Source organism: Notamacropus eugenii, chromosome 2, assembly GCF_028372415.1.
Source record: "Notamacropus eugenii isolate mMacEug1 chromosome 2, mMacEug1.pri_v2, whole genome shotgun sequence".
Classification (NCBI taxonomy): domain Eukaryota; kingdom Metazoa; phylum Chordata; class Mammalia; order Diprotodontia; family Macropodidae; genus Notamacropus; species Notamacropus eugenii.
Window position 1 is genome coordinate 156,728,247 of NC_092873.1, and position 23,494 is coordinate 156,751,740.

Genomic DNA, 23,494 nt, shown 5'->3' on the forward strand with positions numbered 1-23,494 from the left:
TCTTTACAAACTTTAACAAGCCGTATAAATGGCAGTTATTATCATCATCATCATCCTGATGATCTCAGATAATGTTTATAAAACTATACCGGGATGTACTGGTAAATTTTTACAATCTAATTCTCGAAAAAATTTATGGTACATACACTTTTTAGTTTAATCTTCATTATGAACACTCTTTAAAATCTAGACAATTAGCAAAATAATAAATAAAGCCCTGATTGGTAGCAGTTTTTAATTTCTGAGATGTAAATGCTCACACTGAACATTGAATGAAGGGCTCTCCAAAGCTGATCCAAGCTGTGTCCACTAAGCCCTTCACTCTCTCAACACTCCTTCCTTACCAAACACCACATTTTGTTTTTCTACTGGTTTCTTTCATTTCCTTTGCTTGGCCCATTCCAACTGACTGATTGCAACATTTTTGCCATGAAGGAGAAAAGTTACAGGGCTTATTTCCTAGATGATGGAGAAGATAACAGTGCATCAGTTTCTAATTTTATGGGAGATATTCAGAGGAAGCTATTGGAGTTTAGTGGGTAGAGTCCTGGGCCTTGAATCAGGAAGATCTGAGTTTAAATCGGTTCCCAGACACATACCAGCTGTCTGACCCTGGGCAAATCACTTAACCCTGTTTGCTTCAGTTTCCTCATCTATAAAATGAGTTAGAGAAGAAAACAGCAAATCACTCCATGATCTTTGCCAAGAAAATACCATGGATGGTATTGGAGTACCACAGGATCACAAAGAGTGAGACACAACTGAATGACAACAATTCAGAGCACAGTTTCCAGGTGGTTCTTACTATACCTGATCCCTAACTTGTTGGATCTCTCTGGTGGTTTAGGGAACAGTTCAGTGTTAGTTGTCTATTTTGGTATTACTATAAATGCTTGGGAAGGTATGATAGCTTTTAAAAGTGAATACTTCATCTTAGAATTTGTGAAAGAGAGAAAAGGCAGGCATAGCATGGCATGTGATCTAGATTTGGGGAGAGAGGATTTCAAAGAATAGATAGGATGATAGGGCCTAAAAATTCTGCAAGGGATAGGAATCCCCTAAGACTGAAATTTTGAAGACAGAAAAAATGATTCATATTAGGAGAAAAAGAGAGAGGATTGTTACAAGGTATTTGTCAATCAATTTTGATTTTTAAAAGATATATACTAAAAACAGAAGCCATGGAGGATGAATACAAAAAGGTGTGGTCCTAGAAGATTAGTGCCAGAATTGCTAAAATTTCAAATAACTTGAGAATGGCAAAGAAAATTAAAATTAACCAAAAAAGGAGGGTTTTTAATTTTTCTTATCATTTATTTAATCAACAAATGCAAGCATTCCTATATATAAAGTACAAAAATGAGCATTTTATATGAATCCATGAACTTTTGTTATGTAAGGTATATAGTACCCATGTGATTTGTATATCTACACAGGGTGTCTAAATATACAGATATACAGACAGGCAATTTGAGAGGAAACATGGTTAAATATCTCTGAAATCTTGCCTACCTCTCTCTAAAAGAGACTATAATTCTTGTCTCGAAGGAAGTAGGATAATGAACTATGACGCTGGATTCTCTATTCTCTCCTGAGAGAGGGAGGAGGTTACCAAACTAGGATTATGTCTGTGTGCCCTCCAAATATTGTTGGCTAGGGTCATGAGTTTTAGGTTCTAAAACAACAAAGCTCTTAGTTTCCCTGGTCATTAACCCTTAAAAAGGAGGGTGCAATCTAAGCTTATACCAACAGGTTTGAGTCTCTCCCCCAAAATGCTAGTTACACAAAAGACCATCATAGATAGTAAATAGAAAGTAAACCCATTTATCTTTTGTTTTTTTTAATTGCACAAGGCAATTACTGTTAGGTGACTTGCCCTGGGTCAGACAGCTAGTAAGTGTCAAGTATCTGAGGTCAAATTTGAACTCAGGTCCTCCTGACTCCAGCTGTGGTGGGCTCTCCACTGTACCACCTAGCTACCCTTAGTAAACTCCTCTATCTAAGCAGAAATCAAAGTTCTAAAGATTAGAATGTGCTAGAAAATACATAAAAAAGAATGAGCTCCTTAGATGGGAGTGAAAGTATATTTTTGGTGTCATTTTTTGAACTTATTTTTGTTCTTTTCTGCATATTTTCAAATGTTTTCTTTCTTTTGTTGATAGCTCTATCACTTCTCATTCAACTCTACACTATCCTTACCCAAAAGAAAGTAAGAAGATAATGGTTTGGTTTGTTTTTAAGTATTTTGTAGCTTTTTTGGGAAGAAGATAAAATAAGGGATAAAACTACTATTTGCCCCCATTTTTCCAACTGAAGGCAGGAGGATAGACAATTTCTGTCTTGGGGTAAGAGGAGGGGCTACAGGACTAACTGCTTTACAGACATCTCGATATTCCTGCTGTATTCTGTCCCATGTTAGGCTACCTCTGGATTCCTATGCTCTGTTTTAGGTGTCATAGCTTAGGAAAGACATTGATGAGAACATGATGACCGTTAACTGAGGGAAAGACAGAGCTATTTACTGTTTGAGTACTCTGTCTAGTTTTGAGTGCTACATCTTAAGTAAGACATTGATAAATTGGAGAATCCACATGAGGACAGTCAAGATTGTGAAGGACCTCAAGATCATTAGTGGAGGCTGAGAGCTGTCTTAGAATATCTTAAAGGCTATTAAAAATTAAGACTTGTTAGATTTGGTCCCAGAGGGCAGAGAAATAGGAACAATGTGTATGTGTGCAAGTGTGGGGATGGCGGAACATCACAAGGAAGCAAATTTAAGCCTGACAAGCAAAAATCATACAAATAAAAAGCCTTCCTAAAAATTAAAGGTATCCAGAAGTGGAAAGAGATGTTTCAGGAGGTAGCAGGTGCCTCCTCATTGGATGTCTTCAAGGAAAGGCCAAATAACCTCTTCTCAGGTATATTACAGTATTGATTCTTCTTAAGGTACAAGTTGAGTTTCGATAACTTCTGAAGTCTCTTTCAGCTCTGAAATTCTATGATTCTGTGAAGCAAGTGGTGGGCTTAAGGAATGTATAAGCTATTCTCATTGACAGTTTTGCATGTATTGAAGGGCATAAAAGATATCATCCAGGAAATGTATGATCAGAAAAGTAGGTGAGATGGAAAAAGGTGAGAAACAAGGGTAGTAAATGGGTTGGGTAGTCTAAAGGAAAATGTTCTGCCTCCCACTGGCCACTAAAAGAACCTAGTACAGACATTCTTAACCTTGGGACCATACACTTCAAAATAAAATAATTTTATACCTATATTTCTATATATCTGGTATTCTTTATAATTCCATGTATTTTATTTTATGCACTTAAAATATTATTCTGAAGAGAGGTCCTTAAGTTTCATCATACTGTCAGAAGGGTCCATAATACAAAAAAAGGGGAAAGACTCCTAGGGTGGAGGATGATTTTACAGATAAAGTAGAACCATATTCTCTATGGAGGATTTATGGAAGAACATAGACAAGGATCACATAGGATGGGAGAAGGAGTGAATAGGTTGCTCTCTATACTGATGGAAGAAGTGATCACCTATATGGGTGAGATCATGGATTCATTGAAATATGTCATTTATGTCAAAGATTGTAACACAGGCACTCTTTTCTCCATATGTGCTGCAAAGCCCTTTGGTTTAAAGCGATAAAATATCAACATGATCTACCAGATTGTTATAAATTATTCTGGGCTGGGATGACATGCCCAGGTTATTAAAAATTTTAATGCACAATGCCTTTTATGTAAACCCTGTAGAGTTCCCTTTCACTCTTTATCCATAGATCTCAAAGTTAATTATAATTTAAAATTAGCGACGCGTCCATTTAGCCTGGCATTTCTCTTTCTTTTCCCATTTGCGTTTTGTACAATCACATTGTGTAGCTGCAAGGTGCCAGAATTTGGTGAGTACTGATTGATATGGTCCTACAACCTTTGATATAGGGGTGTTGTAGAAGAGAGGGAAGAGATCAGAAAATGTTATCGGATTGCTATTACCAACCTTTTCACATGGAACCCAATGTAAAATACTCTTCTCATTAACACATACAAGCATAGTATTGTGGGGCTCAAATGAGATAATGAATGTAAAGATTTTTGCAAACCTTAAAGCACCATATAAATGCTGTTGTCATCATCATCATCATCATCATCATCATCATCATCGTCATCATCATCATCATCATCATCATCATCATCACCATCATCGTCATCATCGTCATCATCGTCATCATCATCATCATCATCATCATCATCATCATCATCATCATCATCATCATCGTCATCATCTTACAGACACTGGGCCTCCAGTCTGGAGATGACTTCATTCCCTGAACCTTCTACTGCATTCCTACTGAGCTCAAGCAATGTATTACAGGGGCATGCTGGTAAATTTTTAACAATCATGCTGTCCAGGGGAGGTGGGGAGGGAGATGTGTGCACAAATATGTTAAAGTTTAATTTGCATTAGTAACACTTAAGTCTAGACAATCAATAAGACAATAAATCAAGCCCTGATTTGTAGCCATTGTTAGTTCTGAGGTTAAATGCTCACATTGAAACTTAACAATTAGCTTTATTAAACCAGTGTACAACAGAGAGAAATACAAATACAGAAACACAGGAGAAGCCACTCAGGACACGGGCAGCCAGGCCCAACAAAGATGCACTACTCTCCTGCAACCAAGTCTCACCTTGTTGTACCTCCTTCTGAAACACACACAGCCCAGATCCCAATACTCTCCCTACTTTCATATACAGCTAGAGTGAATTTACAAATTAACACAAATAATAAATACTGAGAAATGGTGGCATGGATTCATATACACACTATTCAAAGTTAATAACTATGTAAAATATAGTAATTTGTTCCAACCTAGTGGTAATTTGCCATTTGAATTTGAATAATGTGACCACTTCGTGGGACTCATTATTTGCACTAAGGGAGAGATAGCTGTATTTGAATGAATGAATGAAAAAGCATTTATTAAGCACTTACTATATACCAAGTTCCTGAGATACACATACAAATACCAAAGAGAAGAAAGTCCTTGCTATCTGGAAGCTGACCTTTTAGTGGAAGAGAGAACACATAAAAGGAAGTGGTAGCCTGGAAGGGTTATTTTGGTTTGGATAATCACAGGAATCCTGAGTGGAGGCAATCAGGAGTTGCTTACCATAACTTTTCTTGAAGCAATGATTGATTTGATTATGATTTCAGAGATGGAGGGGAGAGAAAGACAGCACAGAGCATGCCTGTAATGTGATAAGATCTTGAGGCCATATCTGGGGAGTAAAGCTCCATGACTGAAGATAGTCTGGCCTGATATAGTGGTACATGTGAAACACTTACCAGTTGGGACAGTAAGGGCCAGCTCCCTGCTCCCAGCACCCCCCCTCCCGCCCCCCGTGGGAGTTCAGTCAGGTCAAAGTTAAGTCCATTAGGGAATGTTCTCTTTCAGTGTAGGAAAGATACTGGTGTCCTCTTAAAGACCATTGGCAATAGGTGCAGCCTTCCTGCACCATAAATCAACTGCTATATCTTCCTGACTGTGGTAAATCTTGAAGATCTCAGAAATCATCTACAAAGGTTCTTAGCCTGGGAACTGTGAATTTTAAAAAAATATATTTAAAATATTCAAAATACTTTGATGACTATTTAAAATTTTTAAAAATTTATTTAGTATTTCAATTTTCCCATTATATGTAAAAAATAATATTCATTTTTAAAACTTTGAGTTCCAAATTCTCTACTTTCCTCCATCCCCACCCACCCACCCCCATTGAGAAGGCAAGCATTTCAATATAGACTATATATGTATACATGCATGTAGGCATACATGCAAAACATTTCCATAATTGTCATGTTGTAAAAGAAAACACAGACAAAAAAATTCAAGAAAATAAAGAAAGTAAAAAAGGTATATTTTAATCTGTATTCAGAAACCCTCAGTTCTTTCTCTGGGAGTGGATAGCATTTTTTATTATAAGTCCTTCAGTCCTTGCTACTTGAACTATGGTATCGCCGAGAATAGCTAAGTCATTCACAGCTGATCATCTTACAATATTACTGTTATTTTGTACACAACACATTTCACTTTGTATTAGCTCATGTAAGTTTTTTCAGGTTTTTCTGAGAGCATCCTGTTCATCATTTCTTATAGCACAATTGTATTCCATCATAATCACATAGGACAGTTTGTTCAGCCATTCCCCAATTGATGGGCATCTCCTCAATTTCCAGTTCTTTGCCACCAGAAAAGTGTTGCTATAAATATTTTCGTAATATAGGTCCTTTTCCTTTTTGTTTTGTTTAATCTCTTTTGGGATACAGACCTTATAGGGGTATTGCTAGGATAAAGGGTATGCATGGTTTTATAGCTCCTTGCCATAGTTCCATATTGCTCTACAGAATGGTTAAATCAGTTTATAATTCCACTAACAATGCATTAATGTCTCATTTTCCCCACATTCCCTCTAACATCAGTCATTTTATTTTTCTCTCCTATTTACCAACTAATAGTTTTGTGGCAGTATCTCAGAATTGTTTTAATTTGCATTTCTCCAATCAATAGTGAGTTAGAGCATTTTCTTTTGAAATGGCTATAGATAGCTTTGATTGCTTCATATCATTGATGAATACTTCAATATAACTGCTTTCCTTTGTAACCATATGGATTTTATTTTACGTATTTAGCAACATTATACTGAGGAGTCAGTTGGCTTCCCTAGACTGTCAAACAGGTCCATGATACAAAAAAGGGTAAGAACAACCTGATTTTAGTCCAATCCCCTCATTCTGTACATGAGAAAAAGGAGTCTCCATAGAGGTAAAAGTCACATAGGTGAAGAAGTGGCCAAGCCAAGACCATGAATATAGGGTTCCTTGTTCCTAATCCATTATACATTACTAAAAGGGTGAGAGATGGTAAATACAGAGGGGAAAAAGCTGTGTGTTTAATAAGCATAGTTTTAGTGCATAGAAAGAGGTTGGACTAGGAGTCTTTAGAGCTGAGTCCTTCTCCATGCATGACTTACTTAGCCTGGGTCTATTTATGTCACAAAATGAATCAAATTTGTTCTTGGTGTCTTGTTACTTTAACCTAATCATGAGGCTTGTTCTTCATCTACCAAAAAGGGGGAAAAACTCATTTCCCTTCATATTGAAAGCTATATGAATGAGATCTTAACAAAGTCTTTAATATTTTATGAAAAAGTCACTATGCTATTAAAATGAATTGAGCTGGAGAGTTTAAATGACCTGCACAAATCATTTCCCCTCTTAATGTATCAGGTTTTGGACTAGATTTCTTTTTTTTTTTTTTTTGGACTAGATTTCTAAAGTGCTCTGAAGGTAGAACTTCTTTCCATGAATTCCTACCTTATACTCCTGCAGCAGCTAGGTGGTACAGTGGATAGAGCACCAGTGCAGGAGTCAGGAGGACCTAAGTTCAAATCTCACCTCAGACACTTGACACTCACTAGCTGTGTGACTTTAGGCAAGTCACTTAACTCCAATTGCCTCATCCTGGGTCATCTCCAGTCATCCTGATGAATATCTGGTCACTGGATTCAGATGGTTCTGGAGGAGAGGTGAGGCTGGTGACCTGCACATCCCTCACTCAAAACAAAGTGAAGTGCAAGTCATATCACCATTTCTCTGATGGCTGCAACAAAGGACGAACACACCTTATACTCCTAAATTTGCAACTGATTTGATGTTCAAACCTAAATAGACAGTCTACCTCTGTCATATAGAGAGGGCAAATGTTCACAAGACCAGACCATTGGGCAAAGTTTCCTTTCTAAAGGTCTGCTTTGTTTTAGTTGTATTTTACAATATAATTCTTTTGAACTTTTCTTTTTTAAGGGGGGCAGGGAAGGGTTTGTTTGAAAGCAGGACAGAAATTTACAAAAATAAACTGATGATTCTCAGAATACATTTAGGCATTTGCCCAATGGCTTGTAGAATAGCCTGTATTTTCTTAAGTGAGTCAGGAGCAATTGAACTCCACCTCCCACAACACAAATTGCCTCTAAGTCCTTCCCCTAAAGTTCCATCAGTGGCCTAGCCTTGTGAGAATTTGTCCCCTCCCCTTCCGCTTGGCAGGGCTAGCCTGACTAGTTATCCAAGTTCGAACATCAAATCAGTTACAGACTTAGGAATGGAAAGAGTCATCATTTCATTTGGAGTCAGAGGAGCTGAATTTCGATCCCAGCTCTCCTACTTACTAATTTTATGACCTTTTGCAAGTCAGTTAACTTTTCTTGTTCTCAGGTTCCTTGTCTTTAAAATGAGAGCAATGGACCAAGTGATTGTTGATGTCCCTTCCAACTCTGAATATGCGATCTTCAGCACTATTCTGATTTTATAAAGGATTTGGGGTTAAATTAAAAAAAAAACCCTCAGATCATACGCAATTCCTTTGCTTTTCCTTCTGTTGCCTATTTCCCAACACTTCAGTAATTTTTGTCCCTCTGATTAGCATATTCTTGTCTCTAGTCTGCATCGTGCTTATGTTCCCCAAAAGAATATGATATTATAGTCTCAATCCATCAATTAAATACTTCTGAGCGATTAATTTTGTCTGGAGTCTTGTCTATATACTCTATAAAGTTAATCACCCAAAATATTTAATTGATGGATTGCTATCATATTATCATACTCTTCTGGGGACCATAAGTAAAATGCAAAAGCGAGACTAAATACTACTTTCTCCACTGGTGCCTCTGCTTCCCTCTTTGCACTCTAGCTCTGCTCTTGGTCTCTGGGCTTCTGATTAGTGTGCCTTAACCAGATTCAACAACACACTGCTCATCCCAGGTCAGCTTTATGCCATGACACTTTTACTTTGTAATCACATCAACCATATTCCAAGGAAATATGCATTAGTCAATGGCCCTATGGATCCACTATCCATGCTGGTGATTTCTCTGACCAAAAACTTCACTCTGACCACCCCACCCCATTCAATGTATATATACCCTTATTAAATTGTAAGCCTTTTGGACACAGGGCCTGTCTTGCTTTCTGTATTTGCATTTCCAGTGCAGGCACATTAGAAGCATTTAATATAATATTTTTTAAAAAATTCATTCTTTCCCTCATTAATATGATACCATATATTACAAGAAAAAACACCTTTGTATAATACTTTGAGATCAGAATTTATATCTAATGTTAACTAATTGTTCTTGCTTTTCCAAAAGACTTTACTGATGACTCATGCTTAGCCGGTGCTTTTCTATAACTGCATATCTTTTTGTGTCTGGTACAGGAATATCCAGTTCTGCTTTGCTTTGTGGTGAGAGACCATGCATTTTTCTTTGCTGACAAATTTGTGGCTTCCCACTTTCCCCCGTCATTTAAAATTTGATTCCTGTTCTTCTCCTACCTGTTCATCACCCCCAACCAAGCGAGTGCCATCAGTAAATTTAGGGTAAATGCTCTTTTCCAAAATTCAAGTCATTAGGAAAATTAAGAAGTGCTGGGCCTATGACCAATTCCTTGAGAACAGTGCTCAATATGACCTTTCCTCTAGGGAAATGACCAACTGTCCAAACCAGCTGTCCAGTCACCAAGTGGTAGCATGATCTAAATAAATCAAGGAAGAGGGTAGATGGCTATTTTTTTTTCTATTATGGTCAGTGCATTCCTGCCTATGGATCACAAATGCTAGCAAGGGCAGTTCTTTAAATTTCCTCCTACTTGGATAATTCTGTATCATCTGTGGAAGGAAAAATTAGATTTCTATCCTTAATCAGAAATGTCATATTACATATGACAGTGGAATTTTAAAATGAAATCTGAGTACTTATCAAAGTTTAGGGATTGGATCTATGGCTTCATTGTAATAAGGAACCCCTAGGTGAGGAGATATCTCCCTCTACCACTTTAGGTTGGCACCTATTCTAAAAAGTAGAGTTTTAGAGATTTGCCACAGTGCTGAGGGGTTAAGTGACTTGCTCAGTCATACAGCCTGTATCTGTCAGAGGCAAAGACTCCAAGCCAGGTTTTTCTGACTTTGAAGTCAGTTTCCTATCCACTGCCTCCTATCAAAAGCTTTCTAAAAATCTAAAATCTAAATTAATTAACATGAGTATAGAAGAATATCACTTTATGCTGAGAAGAATCAATATTTCCAGCTTAAGTAATCTGTGTATTATATGCAGGGTCTTAGCAACTGAGTTTTAACATTTCCAGATATGATCAAATTCACGTGTATACAAATACTCTCTATTTCCTTTATTCTGTCATGTACATGTACCAGCTCTCATATTCTGATAATATAGTGGTCTAGTGATACATTTATGGTATAGATCAATTATGAATCAGAAGATTTTTTAAAAATATATGCTTTTAAACCTTCCCCCTCTCCCCAGGTAATTGAGATACTTGTAGGCTCAACAGTAAATCTGCCTGTTTTCAATTCAGATATTCCCATGTATGAGTGTGATTAGCACAGACTTGTTAAATCTCTCCCAGGGCCATTTGTGAGCACCCTCTAGTTTAGAACAACACTCTCTGGGCCTAGCTTGGTCTGCAGTCTTTGGCCTATGCCAGATTCACTGCAATTTTTAAACCTGCTGCAGAGAAGGTTCTCACAGATGTTTCTGTTTTGGCGACACCTACAGTTCACTGAAAAAGATCTATGTAAAATTATAATCCTACATTGCTGTGTAATGATTTGGGAAATCTGCTTTAAAGATGCTTTTGACTTCTACAAATGAAAATGTACTGGCTGTGTATTTTTCCCTCACAACAGTACTGATCCTTAGACTGAAAGTATTTCTATTAAAATCCATTCATTTTAATATTAGTTCCTTACACAATTTTTATCCCATTAAAAAAAGAAATAGTACAGTATTAGCTTATAGATAAATTGAGGCATTGGTGAATCGGGCACATTCAGACATAGCATTTTAAACGTCCAAAATGATGTCACTTGTCAGCTTAGAGTTTACATACTCATTTTTAGTTTAAGAAGAGAAAGAAATCCCAAGTCCAAAAGAATGAAGGTAAAGAATGCTACTCCCTTCCTGAGAGGCAGATAATAAACTTAAAATTTGGAAAAATACATACTTTTTTTAAAATATGACTAATGTGAGGGTTGGTTTTGCCAGACTATATATTTGTGTATGGAGATATTATGTGTGTGTGTGTATACATGAGTGCACATATTTAATTTGCTCAGTGGGGAGGGAAATGGAGGAACAGATTAATTTAAAAATACTTGTTAATTGAAAAAAATGTTGATGCTCATGTAAATATGTTTTGCTACTTTTATTCCCTCCTCAGAGTCAACTACTTGGTTTCTGGCAGACTTGAAATAATCTGCAGGCAAAACCCAATAAGAAGACATTGGAATTCCATTTGGGAGATTGAAAGTCCTGTAGTCCATGGTGTACAGGTGACAGTATGCACAATGGACCTAATTTCCATCAGTTAGTTAACAAACCTTTCTACTCAGTACCAATGGTACCATCAAAGGGCATTATCATTGAAACAAAGCTAACAACAATCACTAGGGTTCATGGTAAATGAAAAATATTCTGCAGCACTTTTTCACTTCACTCTGTCAACTAATTTTAATGTCTTTGTTGTTTGTCTTTCATTCTCGAAGAGGACCATGGCATCAGGAAGGTCGTGTCATGACTTGCAAGTAAATTGGATTTAAGTAAGGGAGGTCTGTGCAAAGTCACCAGCTCTCTCCTCCAGAACCATCTGGGTCCAGTGATAAGATATAGATCAGGGCAATGGAGATTGCCCCTTAATGTCATTACACGAGTGATGGAAAGAGAGTCAACATAGCAAAATGGATAGAGAGTTGGTCTTAGAATCAAGAAGGCCTGAGAAGCTGCTTTTGACATATAATAGCTATGTGACCACAGCTAATCTTCAATCATTTAAACTCTCAGCAAACCAAGCAATTCTCTAAAACTAAAGAGCACTGAGTTTAGCATCAGGAAGACTCATCTTCATGAGTTCAAATCTAGCTTCAGACAATTACTAGCTGTGTGATCCTGGGCAAATCATTTAACCCTGTTTGCCTCAGTTTTCTCATCTGTAAAATGATCTGGAGAAGGAAATGACAAATCACTCCATGATCTTTGCCAAGAAAATACCATGGATGGTATTAGGGTGCTAGGGTTCACAGGATCACAAAGAGTGAGACACAACTGAATGACAACAATTCAGAGCACAGTTTCCAGGTGGTTTTTACTATACTTGATCCCTAACTTGTTGGATCTCTCTGGTGACTAAGGAATAGTCCAGTGTTATTTGTCTATTTTGCTATTACTATAGATGCTCATGAAGAGTTGGACACAACTAAAAATGACTGAACAACAACAACTGTTCTTCATTAGTTTCCAAAATTACGAATTCCTTATGTCTGTGAACTCCCAGGTAGAGCCCAAAAGAAAGAAAAAAATCCTAACAATCATTAAAAAAAATTAAAATTATCAATGACAACATGTAAAACATAGATGCATATTTCAAAATAACCTTGACTATTAGAAAAGGTCATTTGATTTTCTTTTGCTGTTTAACTTCAGGAATAGCCTTTGAATGTCATACTTCAGGTATATTTATAAAACTTTCAAAAATGACTCAATGAATATTGGTAAATTTACATAATTAAAATAAATATTATTAAACCTATTAATAAAGTCAGATGTTAACAATCAAACTTTATCTTCCTTCTGGCAGCTTAGACCTTCCTTACTTCTCACCTGGACTACTGAAAAAGCTTCTTAACTGAAGTCTACCCTACATCCTATCTCTCACCTCTCCAATTTATTTTTCACACCACAGACAAAGCAATTTCCCAATGTAAAGACCTGACTATATCACTCCCCTGCTCAAAACCTGTCGGAGAATCACTGTTTTCCCTAGGTTAAAATTCCTTATCCCGGTCAGCATTTACTGCCCTCCACAATCTGTTTCTAGTCTTTTCCCACTGTTGTCTTACCCTCTTTTCTTTGTGAACACCATGTGCCTGTTCCTCCAAGATACTTTGGCAGTTGAACCACTTTCCTTCTTTCAAGGCCCTAGTCCTGGGGCCACCCTTACAAAGCTAGCCAGAAATGATACCTCCTCCCACCAAATCTTTCAGTTCTCTCTGTTGGACTTGTCCTATGCACTTATTACACTTTAACCTCTATTATAGCTATTTGTGAACTTAGTTTATCCTTAGTAAGTTCTTGGGAGAAAAGATATGTCATTTTTCATTTTTATATCTCTATCACCTAGCACAATGCACTGGACCAAGTAGGTGCTTAATAAACATCTGTTGAACTGACATTAACTCCTTTGAGGATAGGGTACAAGTTTTTGTCTTTCTATCCCCAATATTTAGCATAGTGCCTGGTACATAGTAAGCCCTTAAAAATGCTTGTTGAAAGATGACTCCTTGAAAATGATTACATTATCTTTTCTACATGAGTAAAGTAAATTACATTGTCTTGTAGTTTTCTTTATATAATATTTATAAAGTCTTGAATAAAAAGAAATGCATAGGAGCTATGAACTCTCTTGGGACTGCACCAAGTAGGACCCTTTATCATGGAGGCCCAAGGTGGCAGTAACAGCTGTGAGTCATTATATTCTCCTCAGTCCTTCACACCTCTGAGTCTCACCTCGTTGTATAAGTGGTGGGTAAGTCACACACTTAATGAGGTCTCATTGAGAAGAGAGGCCAACAGCAGGTCACATCCAAAAAGGGAACCTAAATTATATTCTTCAAATTTTCCTTTTTCCTTTTTCTTATTCTGACTAGGATGTCTGATTTATCACATGTAGAACTATAGTTTGTTGAATTAGAAAGAAAATAATTCAGGAGAATTGTGAGCAAGGCTAGTGAACTCACAAAGACTTTTCTGTTATCCATCTCAATAGCATTTAAATTTTCTGTGTAAAGGTCATTGATCATACTCTCATAGGGACAGAGACTAAACTTAGTAATTATGTTAGTATAATGAACTCCCAAGTGAGGAAATTCCCTCTCCAAATAATTGCCTCTACAATTTACACAGTCTTAGAGAGTTTCCAAGAGCACTGATATGTTAAGTGATTTGCCCAGGGTCACACAGCTAGTACCTATCAGAGATCGGGCTAGAACTGAAATTTTCTGAGTTCTAGATTGGTTTTCAATCCACTACGCCACACTGACTCTCTCATATGACTTTAAAAACAATGACAGCAGCAAAAAAAAGGAACTTGGTATAGTTCTTTGTCTCTGTCATCCTAACTGAAATATATAGGGTGGAGGCTGGAAATATAGGTATGTGCTGCTTTTTATTATATATGTGTTCCTGGAAAGTTGAACTATAAACTAAATTTCTGTAAATCTGAATATTGTAAATACATGAGAGGAAGTCTCTACTGAAAGAAATCTTAAGACAACAATTTTTAAAAGTGAAACGTTCTTTTGTAAAGCAAATAACTACATCCAAATCACTATGTATTTGTAAACCTGGAATTCTGTGTTTTCATAAAGTGAGGTATTTTTGAAAATGACTTTCACTATGCTTTCCTCTTGACCTAATTTGCATCTATGTTTTCTTCTCTCACAATCTGATTTATGAGACTCTGACTTAGATGCAAATCTTATTATATATGTGAAGAAAGTGTTGGCATGACTTTGGTCAAGTCATTTGCCCTCTTTTATCCTCACTTTCCTTCTCTGCAAAATGACTTGATTGGACTAGAGATTTTTAAGTTCTCTACCAGTTCTAAAATTCTGCATCTAAATTTGATTTTCATGTATAGTATTTTTGGGAAAGGGTGAGAAAGATACAACTTGGCATTTTTTATTTTTTTCTTGGTTAGCAAACAATCTAACATCCTACTAGTGCTTTTGTTTGCTCCTTTTCCATTATAATAATATCTATATTCCAGAGTTTCCATGTGATTGGTTAGTCTCTATTGTTGAAACATGTATAAAGGCATCCATGTTTGGTAGGGAGAGGGGGTAAATTCAGAATAATAAGCCAGCAGCATAGAAAATGCTGATGACCTTGAAGTCTGAGCTAGTCCTTTAACCTCTATTTGCTGTAGAGTTTATAGGTAAATCATGCTATTTCAGGATTTACTACTATAGCATAGAAAGGTTCCTACCCTTGTAGCAAACCCTCATGACAGGAGGTAAGCAGTTCACATTTCCAGAAGCTGTCACTACTGCTTCTCCTAGCCCTTCTCCATCCCATCCCCAGTCATTAAAAATGTAAAGAGCTGGCTGCTGGTGAGAGAAAATCTATGGTCTTCTGGGGGAGGTTGAATCTTGCTTAGTTCAATGGAAAGGCTAAGGAAAAAAGACAAACAGTATAAGTAGCATGAACACAATGTTAAAATGGGCCAAAATTTTAAGCTGATTCTGATATTAAAATTTTCCCAGTCACAAAACCCCCTACTTAACATAGTGATTTTTGCTTATAATGTTAGAGGGTTCAGCAGAACACATTACATCCACACTAATAGTATATGCATTATGTACAAACTGACAATTTAGTGTCTCTTGATAGTTATTATTCTTAATTCCTCTTTAATTTCCTTAGGTTCAGATGGTTAATGTAATTCTAAGAAAAAGAAACAGGAGTAAGTAGAGCAGCTAAGGACATATTTAGTTCAAAGTAGTTTTCCCACCCAGAAGAGGTTTGATTCACTCATTCAGTAGAAAAAATATTGCACTTTGAATTCAAATTAATTGTTCAGTTGTTTTTCAGTTGTGTCCAATCCGCCATGACTTCAGTTGGGATTTTCTTAGCAAAGATATTGGAATAGTTTGGCATTTCCTTCTCCAGCTCATTTTACAGATGAGAAAAGGAGGCAAAAAGGGTGAAGTGAAGTCACTTGCCTAGGGTCACACAGCAAGTAAGTGTCTGAGGCCAGATGAAGAGTCTTCCTAACTCCTGGTACTCTATCCACTTCACTGCCTAGCTGCCCCTTAAATTCAAATAGTCCACCTACAATTTTTAAGAGAAAGTGCACCTTATAATACTTAAAGTTCATAGTTGAGATATCTTGGTGTAGGGTTCTCTCTGTAGGTCCCTCTTCAAGTCACAACCTCCTTAGGACTTATCTGTTAAGCCACAGCTAGGTATTTAGTACTTAAACTCACTGGGTTGTTACGAAGATCAGATAAGTTAATATTTGCAAATGCTTAATAGCAGCCTTAATAAATGCTTGTTCCCTTGGTCTCAGGAATCCCCCTCTCCCTTTCTTGTGATTTTCATAGGTGGAAGAAATTCCCACAATGATTAAAATCTTTCCTATTATATTTGAAAAAAAAAATCTTCTTTGTAGTTTTTCTCCTAAGCAGCACCCACTAAGTGGATAGCACTGAGTTTAGAGGCTAAATGGTTCCAGAATGTGGATTTAAGCATATGCTTGGTTTTTCACAATTAAATGGGGGAAAAGGGGGAGGCAAAAGAAGAAAAACTACAGCAGACAACATAACTTTAATATATGGCTATATACGGATATCACAAGACAGTATGATTTCTCTGACTTCTTCATCCTTGGACCACTTCCTATCTTGTTCAGTTTTTTCCTTGACAGATGATCATCATTGTCCAATTATATTAAAGAAGCCACACGTACACAGTTCTGAGAAGGGAAGGTACAAATCAGATTAAAAGGCACCCTCCCTTCCTTCAAGGAGTTTAATCTGCCTTGTATAATAGGGCTCTTATTCATATCCTTGACTGGGCCTTGTGAAAGGGGGTCAAGGAAGCCCCTTTTTATTTGCATTTCTAGTCCCATTCTTGGAGCCCTGGATGCCTAGCTGAGTGCAGCTGCCCTAGTAGAAAAGCCAGGGGACTAGCGCGGTTCGGGTGGCCCCAGACACTACCAGTTTTTTTGCAAAAATCCACAAAACATGTAGATTCGCTTAATCTTTCCTCCTCCCCTCTTCACATGGAAATAGGCTAGTGTGGTTGCCATGTGTCTATTTAAGAGCGATTAACACTTGCTTGCCAAAAATCCCTCCTTGGGCCATTTGGGAGCTGCACGCGTTCGCACCCCGCCTTGTTTACCCGAACTGGCCTTCACGCTCAGCCTTTTTGCTTACCCCGCTGGCCGGAGGTCTGGCATGGCGTGGGGAGGGGGGTATTTCTAAATATGCATCAGGTCATCTTGCCTATATAAAGAAGACCAGAGCTGCGGGGTGTGGGAGAAGGAGCTCCTGCCGTAGTGACTGGGTGTATACATGGAGAGCTTAGAGAGCTCGGACCCAGGACCCTTCTGGGCCAGATGCTGCCGTTTGCTTCCTGAAACCCCAGCTTCTCAGACCTTGAGGCCAGGGAACAACAACTCACGGTATTCAACGCCTCAATCCCTCTCTCTTCCCCACGTTTGGCCGAAAGAACCCAGTTTCCCCAGTTCCCGCATACCTCTCTCTGGCTCTCTGGCTCTCTGTCTCTGTCTCTCTGTCTCTCTGTCTCTGTCTCTCTCTGTCTCTCTGTCTCTCTGTCTCTGTCTCTCTCTGTCTCTGTCTCTCTCTGTCTCTCTCTCTCTCTGTCTCTGTCTCTGTCTGTCTCTGTCTGTCTGTCTGTCTGTCTGTCTGTCTCTCTCTCTCTCTCTCTCTCTCTCTCTCTCTCTCTCCCCTCCTCTCTCCCTCCCTCCGTCGCTCACCCAGCCCCCATCCACCTCAAACCTCCCTCCCCCTTCTCTCTCAGGAAAGTCTTAATCCCTCTGCTTCACAATCACGACAGCCGCCTTGCTTCTGACTCACACTTCTCTCTGGTGTCCTTGCTCTCTTCTTCACTCCCCCGCGACTTGCAGGTCGCCCGCTTTTTGGAGACCTTGGCTTGGCACCCCTATAGTGGAAGCGGAGAAAATGCAGCCCAACCCCAAGGATACCGTAAGTGTCCCTTGTCCTAAAACAGCCTGAGAGATATGCAGACACTCAGTATTGAGGGGGGAAGAGTAAGGAGAGAGAGAGAGAGAGAGAGAGAGAGAGAGAGAGAGAGAGAGAGAGAGAGAGAGAGAGAGAGAGAGAGAGACAGAGACAGAGACAGAGACACAGAGACAGACAGAGACACAGACAGAGAGACAGAGACAGAGAGAGACAGAGACAGAGACACAGAGAGAGACAGAGAGAGACAGAGACAGAGAGACAGAGACAGGGGGAGGGAGGAGGGCTTGGAATAGGGAGAGTGGAAGGTAATATGATGCCGAACTTCAAGTAACTTCATTTCTCTGACTGATGCCTTTCAACGTCTTTAGACAGATTAAGTTTAATTTAGCAAGCAATTATTAAGGGTCTATTATGTTCCTGGCACTGGACTAGTGTGCTGGGGGTACAAAAACCTAGCAGTCACATGCCTTTAAGGAGCTAGCATTGCCCCGGGGCCAATACAGCACATTCACCTATACATGAATACAAACACTTAATACAGCATTGGGTGGGGGTGCCAACTGCAGTGAGAAGGGGCTCTAAAAGTATCTGATCTGTAGCGTCTAAGGATTCTAAGAGTCAGCAGGTGAAAAAGGAGAACATTTCAGATATGGGGGAGGGCAGAGGCAAAGGCACGGAGGAGGAAGATGGAACAGCAAATAGGCGAATTAGAGCGAGGCGTAAAGTGCGTGAGGGGGAGGAGAAATTCTGCTATTTGCGTCATTGGAAGGAGTTCGCACATTGACGAAATCACAGATCATTGACATAGGAGGGTCAGGACCCAAGTGACTATTAAAGTCACGATCCTGTGAGTCCTATTAGCCCCTACACTATATTGGGCATCTCTACCATCCCTGAGATTCCACCTGGTAGAACCTCTCTGCCAGTGGGATCCGAAGGATGTTTTCCTTGAAAAAGATTTAGATTTGGTTCTAGAAAGGGATCCGCAGCGGCTTCCAGAGCTCGGTAGGCGGGGCTGAATATACTGTGGGGATGATCCATTCTACCGGCTTCTCCTTGCAGTGAGTAATTTCGTTCCTTTTCATTTAAATCTTAGGTGTGTGATGTGCCTGGGATGACAGAAACCTCTGGAAAACTTTCCCAGTATAAACATCCAGTCAGGTGAGTGGCATATCTTACCTCCTCTAATTACTCTTTCACCCACCCGAGGAGAGTAGTAGGAAGGAATTGCACAACGTTGTCTTGGCTGGCTGGGTGTCAGATGGTCCAGGACCTCCTTCCTTTGAAAAATAGGACCTTTTTAAAGCTATTCTGTTACTGTTTGCAGATTCATGTTTTTCTTTCTCCCATAATGTAGGAATATAATAGTCCCTGTCCCCACCTAAAGAATCGTTATGCCTATTACGTCATAAATTCTTGGGAAATATTTTTTATCGTAAAGGGAAATGTTAGGGAGAAGCTCTGATGCAGAGAAGCACGGCAGTGTCACCTTGCATCTTGCAGATGTTTTAAAAGCCTGCAGGATGTAAATGAAGTTGGCGTCATTCAAGGAGCACTTTTTTTTTTTATCCCTGTTGAAAATGAATAAGAGGAATGAGACTACATGAGATGACAGCTTTCAAGCTATTAATTTAGCTAGGACAGTGGGATGATATCCTTAGGAATTAGAAAGGGAAGCCTCAGAAGGACCCTAGAGATTATGGTCATTTGTCATTTTATAGTCAGAAAGGTTGTGTGGTCCAGGGAAGAGCTCTGGAATGGAAGCATTTTCACAGTTCTATAATTTCGGGTTCGTCATTGCTGCCAATAAAACGTAAGGATCATAATTCTGGCCTTTGTATGTATTATATAGAGCTCCGAGATAATATTTATAGTAGGCATGTTTATTCACACCTTGGAGAATGAGGTGTTCCACATAAATGAATTTTCCATATAACCAAAACCTACACTATTAGGCAATAATTTAAAGTTGTAACAGCTTTAATGGAAATATATACATATATATGTATATATGTATATATATACGTATATACGTATATATGTATATATATATATATATATAAAATCTGTGTATATAATGCATGCTTTTAAAAAATCAGATTGTGTTTGCACAATGATTTCATTGGTGGAGGGTTCTTTAGATGAGGAAATTTCCTCTACCAATGTCGATCTTTTGCAACTGACAATTTTACAAAGTTGCCTTGGGGTGCTGAGACATTTAGAGTCTTGTCCTCAGTGGCAAAAACCTTTAGGTATCTGAAGCTAGATAATCAGAGTCCACTGAACATTATTCATCTTTCATCATCCTTTAATTTTAATGCAGTGATGCTCTCAGGGGTATAAGGTACTGTATATAGTGGATTTTCTCTCACAGTATAAAGATTGCTTTATAGTTGATGATTCAGCAGGTTGAGCTGTATTCTTTAATGTCAGCTTTCAGTTTTTGATTATTTCCACTTCTGGAAGTACCATTCCTCCTATGTTCTTCTAATTTTCTAAAAATTAGGGGAAACTGGGTAACAAGATTATACACACAAGTCTAATCTCCACCCCTTTCCCTAGTTTCTTTTTTTTTTTTTTTCTGGCCTAAAAATGCCTTTAGCCTTTCCTTTCAGTGAAGTGAGCAGGCCTTCTAGCCTATTTGACTCTGAGGCCTTTTTCTTTTTTTCTTTTGTGTGTGGATGTGTTTTTAAAGTGATTAACATGGAACATCAATACAATCCATTAAACTGGCTTACTGTTTACATTTAAATTGCTTAATTTCAATGCATAAAGCAGCATGACCATATTTTTAATCACTCTAAATCCCCAGCAGAGTTTTGTTTATTCATTCTTACTCACTTTTATTCTGAAATGTTTGTGAATATTGTATACACCATTTTTCTCATTCTGCTTTTTTTCATTTTATACTATTTCCTATAAAATCTTCCAGGTTTCTTTGTAAACATCATATAGGTTGCCCTTAATTGTATTACAGTATTCCATTGCATTGAAGTACAACTTGTTTAACTGTTCCCTTATTATTGGATATTTGTACTGCTTCTTTTGTCTTTTCTTTTCCTTCCTTCCTTCCTTCCTTCCTTCCTTCCTTCCTTCCTTCCTCCCTTCCTTCCTTCCTTCCTTCCTTCCTTCCTTCCTTCCTTCCTTCCTTCCTTCCTTCCTTCCTTCCTCCCTCCCTCCCTCCCTCCCTCCCTCCCTCCCTCCCTCCCTCCCTTCCTTCCTTCCTTCCTTCCTTCCTTCCTTCCTTCCTTCCTTCCTTCCTTCCTTCCTTCCTTCCTTCCTTCCTTTCTTGATAATTATATATGCTGTTGTGGAAATCTTTGTACAGATAGCTTCCTTTTTGGTTTTGGTTTTGATAACACTTTCCAGGGATATCCCCCGTGGTGAAATTTTTGGATCAAAGGATATGATTATTTTTGTGACTTTTACTATGAACTAAAGATATCGTTTTTTAAAATGATATGTAAGTTTGCAATTCCACCAACAATGAATAGGTTGTACGTGTTTGTACACAATTTGCCAGCATAGTGTTTCATTGCTTTTAATATTTTTTTTTTCCCATTTGGTGAATGTAAAGTGGTACACCCTCTGAGGTCTTTCTCACTTTCAGGTTTAGGGCAAGGTTCTGGAAGACTGAGGCTGTTGGAATTCTGATGTCTGGATATATGTGTATAATCAAATATTGGGATTGAGAAGTGCCCTGTTATTTTTACTGTGACTTTCATTTTGAAAGATGGTGTTACAGTCTCAATCTAGGGGTATAAGTTTCAAATTACAAGATTGCTGTGGAAAATAAACTTTTTACCTTCATATTTTGGTTAGAGTAAAACCCTCAAGTGACAGCCCATCATATTGCTATCTGTGCTTGATTAACTTCTAACTGGAATATGAAGATTTTTGAAGTTCAGAACTGTATTACTTTAAGAATATGATTCCTGATTCATAGGTTTGTGTTGGGGGTGGGGTAGGGCTTGAGTTAGTAGAAGTACTTCCAGAGAAGGTTTGGGGCAAGGTTTAAAACCTATTAAGCTGCATAATTTAGGGATATGGTTGCTGCTAAGCTAACTGTGTAAGGGAGGGAGAATAAAGGCAAATATGCAGACTTTGTTATAGGACTAGAAAGGAGAATTTTATGACAATCTGATTGTTATGGAGACTTTTTCTTCAACTTAATTATCAGCTTTCAATATGATTTTCCTCCATCAAAATGGTTGTTTTATTAGAATCATAAAATGGGTTCCAGAAGGACAGAATAAATACCAAAAAGATTTTTCTGTTAGAAAAAAAATGCAGTGCAGATTGTTTTTAACAGAATGTTCCACCTTTAAGTGTATATTTTCTTACTCAGATCTTTTTCCAGTAATGCTCATAAAGATAGCATTCCTTTTAAAATCAGTGGGAATTTTTCACAATATTGAATTCTGCTTTATATAGTCAATCTATCTTTTTGAAACCTTACCTTTACCTAAAATACCACCAGTAGAGTACATTGATGTTACCTTGGCAAAAAAGAAAACTGTATTAAATCTGTGAAATGAATAATAAAGTGAAAATCCATATTAAATAAATTCAGAAATTATAATTAGTTTTTCCACAGTCTATTTCTCCCACAAAATTAAGTTGCTGAGAAAATTTTATATGCAGCAAACCCAATCTGAACCATAAATGACAAAAACAAAATTTTGTTTTTGTTTTTTAGTCTGTCTCTATCTTATAGTCTCCATGATTATATTTGCTGACCATGGACATAACATATTAGGCAGTATTTATTAATTTCAAGCATGTATATTGTCTTTGTGCAAAATTTGTCATATTTCAACCTTTACTGTCATGAGAACTCAAAGTGTGTCAGATTAAATTGCTTTTCAAACTATTTAGAAATTAGGAAGCAAAATTGTTTCTGGTAAGTATTGTGACTGAAGTGACATAAATCTTGAACCACCGATCCAAGTGAAAATGCTGACCTTATACTTCTGTGAAAGGAAGGCAATATTTGGTCATTCTTTTAAGTAGTTGTGCATTTTCAACTTAGAATCTTGTTTGGGATGGGATGGGGTGCCATAAAAAATCAGTTATTAAGATATGCTGAAATTTTATCATATGAAAGCTAGGATACTAATACTGACCTCATGGAACCATACAAAGGGCATCTACCAACTGTTGGGTGAATGGAAGCTTGGGGCATCAATGGGAGAATTTCATGACTATAAGGATTCTGAAAACAAATGTACATGAAGAATAAAGCATACTATGTTGTCCGCTTGTTTCAGACTATTTTGGCCCAAATCAAAATGTTATGATTTCTTGTATCAAGAAGCAGAATCTCTTCTGAAAAATTTTCCAATTCAAGCTACAATTTCATTTTATGAAGATTCTGATAGTGAAGATGAGGAGGAGGAGGAGGAGCTGATTCAGGATTCAGGAACTGAATTGGATTGATTCTTTTTGAAGGAATTCAAAATTTATAGCATTAAAATTTCAATGTACAAATGTATCATAGTGTTTTTAAAATATAATTTATTTGTGTGTAAGTTATTAATAAAATGTTACAATATTTTGCAATTGATAGGGTAGTTTGGCCTTTGTCATGCTTCCCTACTCCCAGTTATAATGCTAGCACCCTATCAG

The 23,494-nt window shown here is 37.8% G+C and overlaps 1 protein-coding gene across 1 annotated transcript in view; it reads left to right on the forward strand.

Annotated features, from left to right (window-relative positions):
- The window catches only part of RIPPLY2 (ripply transcriptional repressor 2), an 84,915-nt gene extending 61,483 nt beyond the window's left edge, over positions 1-23,432 (forward strand). The window contains exons 4-7 of the mRNA XM_072642723.1: positions 11,305-17,325; positions 17,791-17,869; positions 18,963-19,027; positions 23,137-23,432. Of these exons, the coding sequence (XP_072498824.1) occupies positions 17,216-17,325; positions 17,791-17,869; positions 18,963-19,027; positions 23,137-23,305 (423 nt within the window). The 5' untranslated portion in view covers positions 11,305-17,215 and the 3' untranslated portion in view covers positions 23,306-23,432. The remainder of the gene's footprint in view (positions 1-11,304; positions 17,326-17,790; positions 17,870-18,962; positions 19,028-23,136) is intronic.
- Positions 23,433-23,494: the final 62 nt, after the last annotated feature.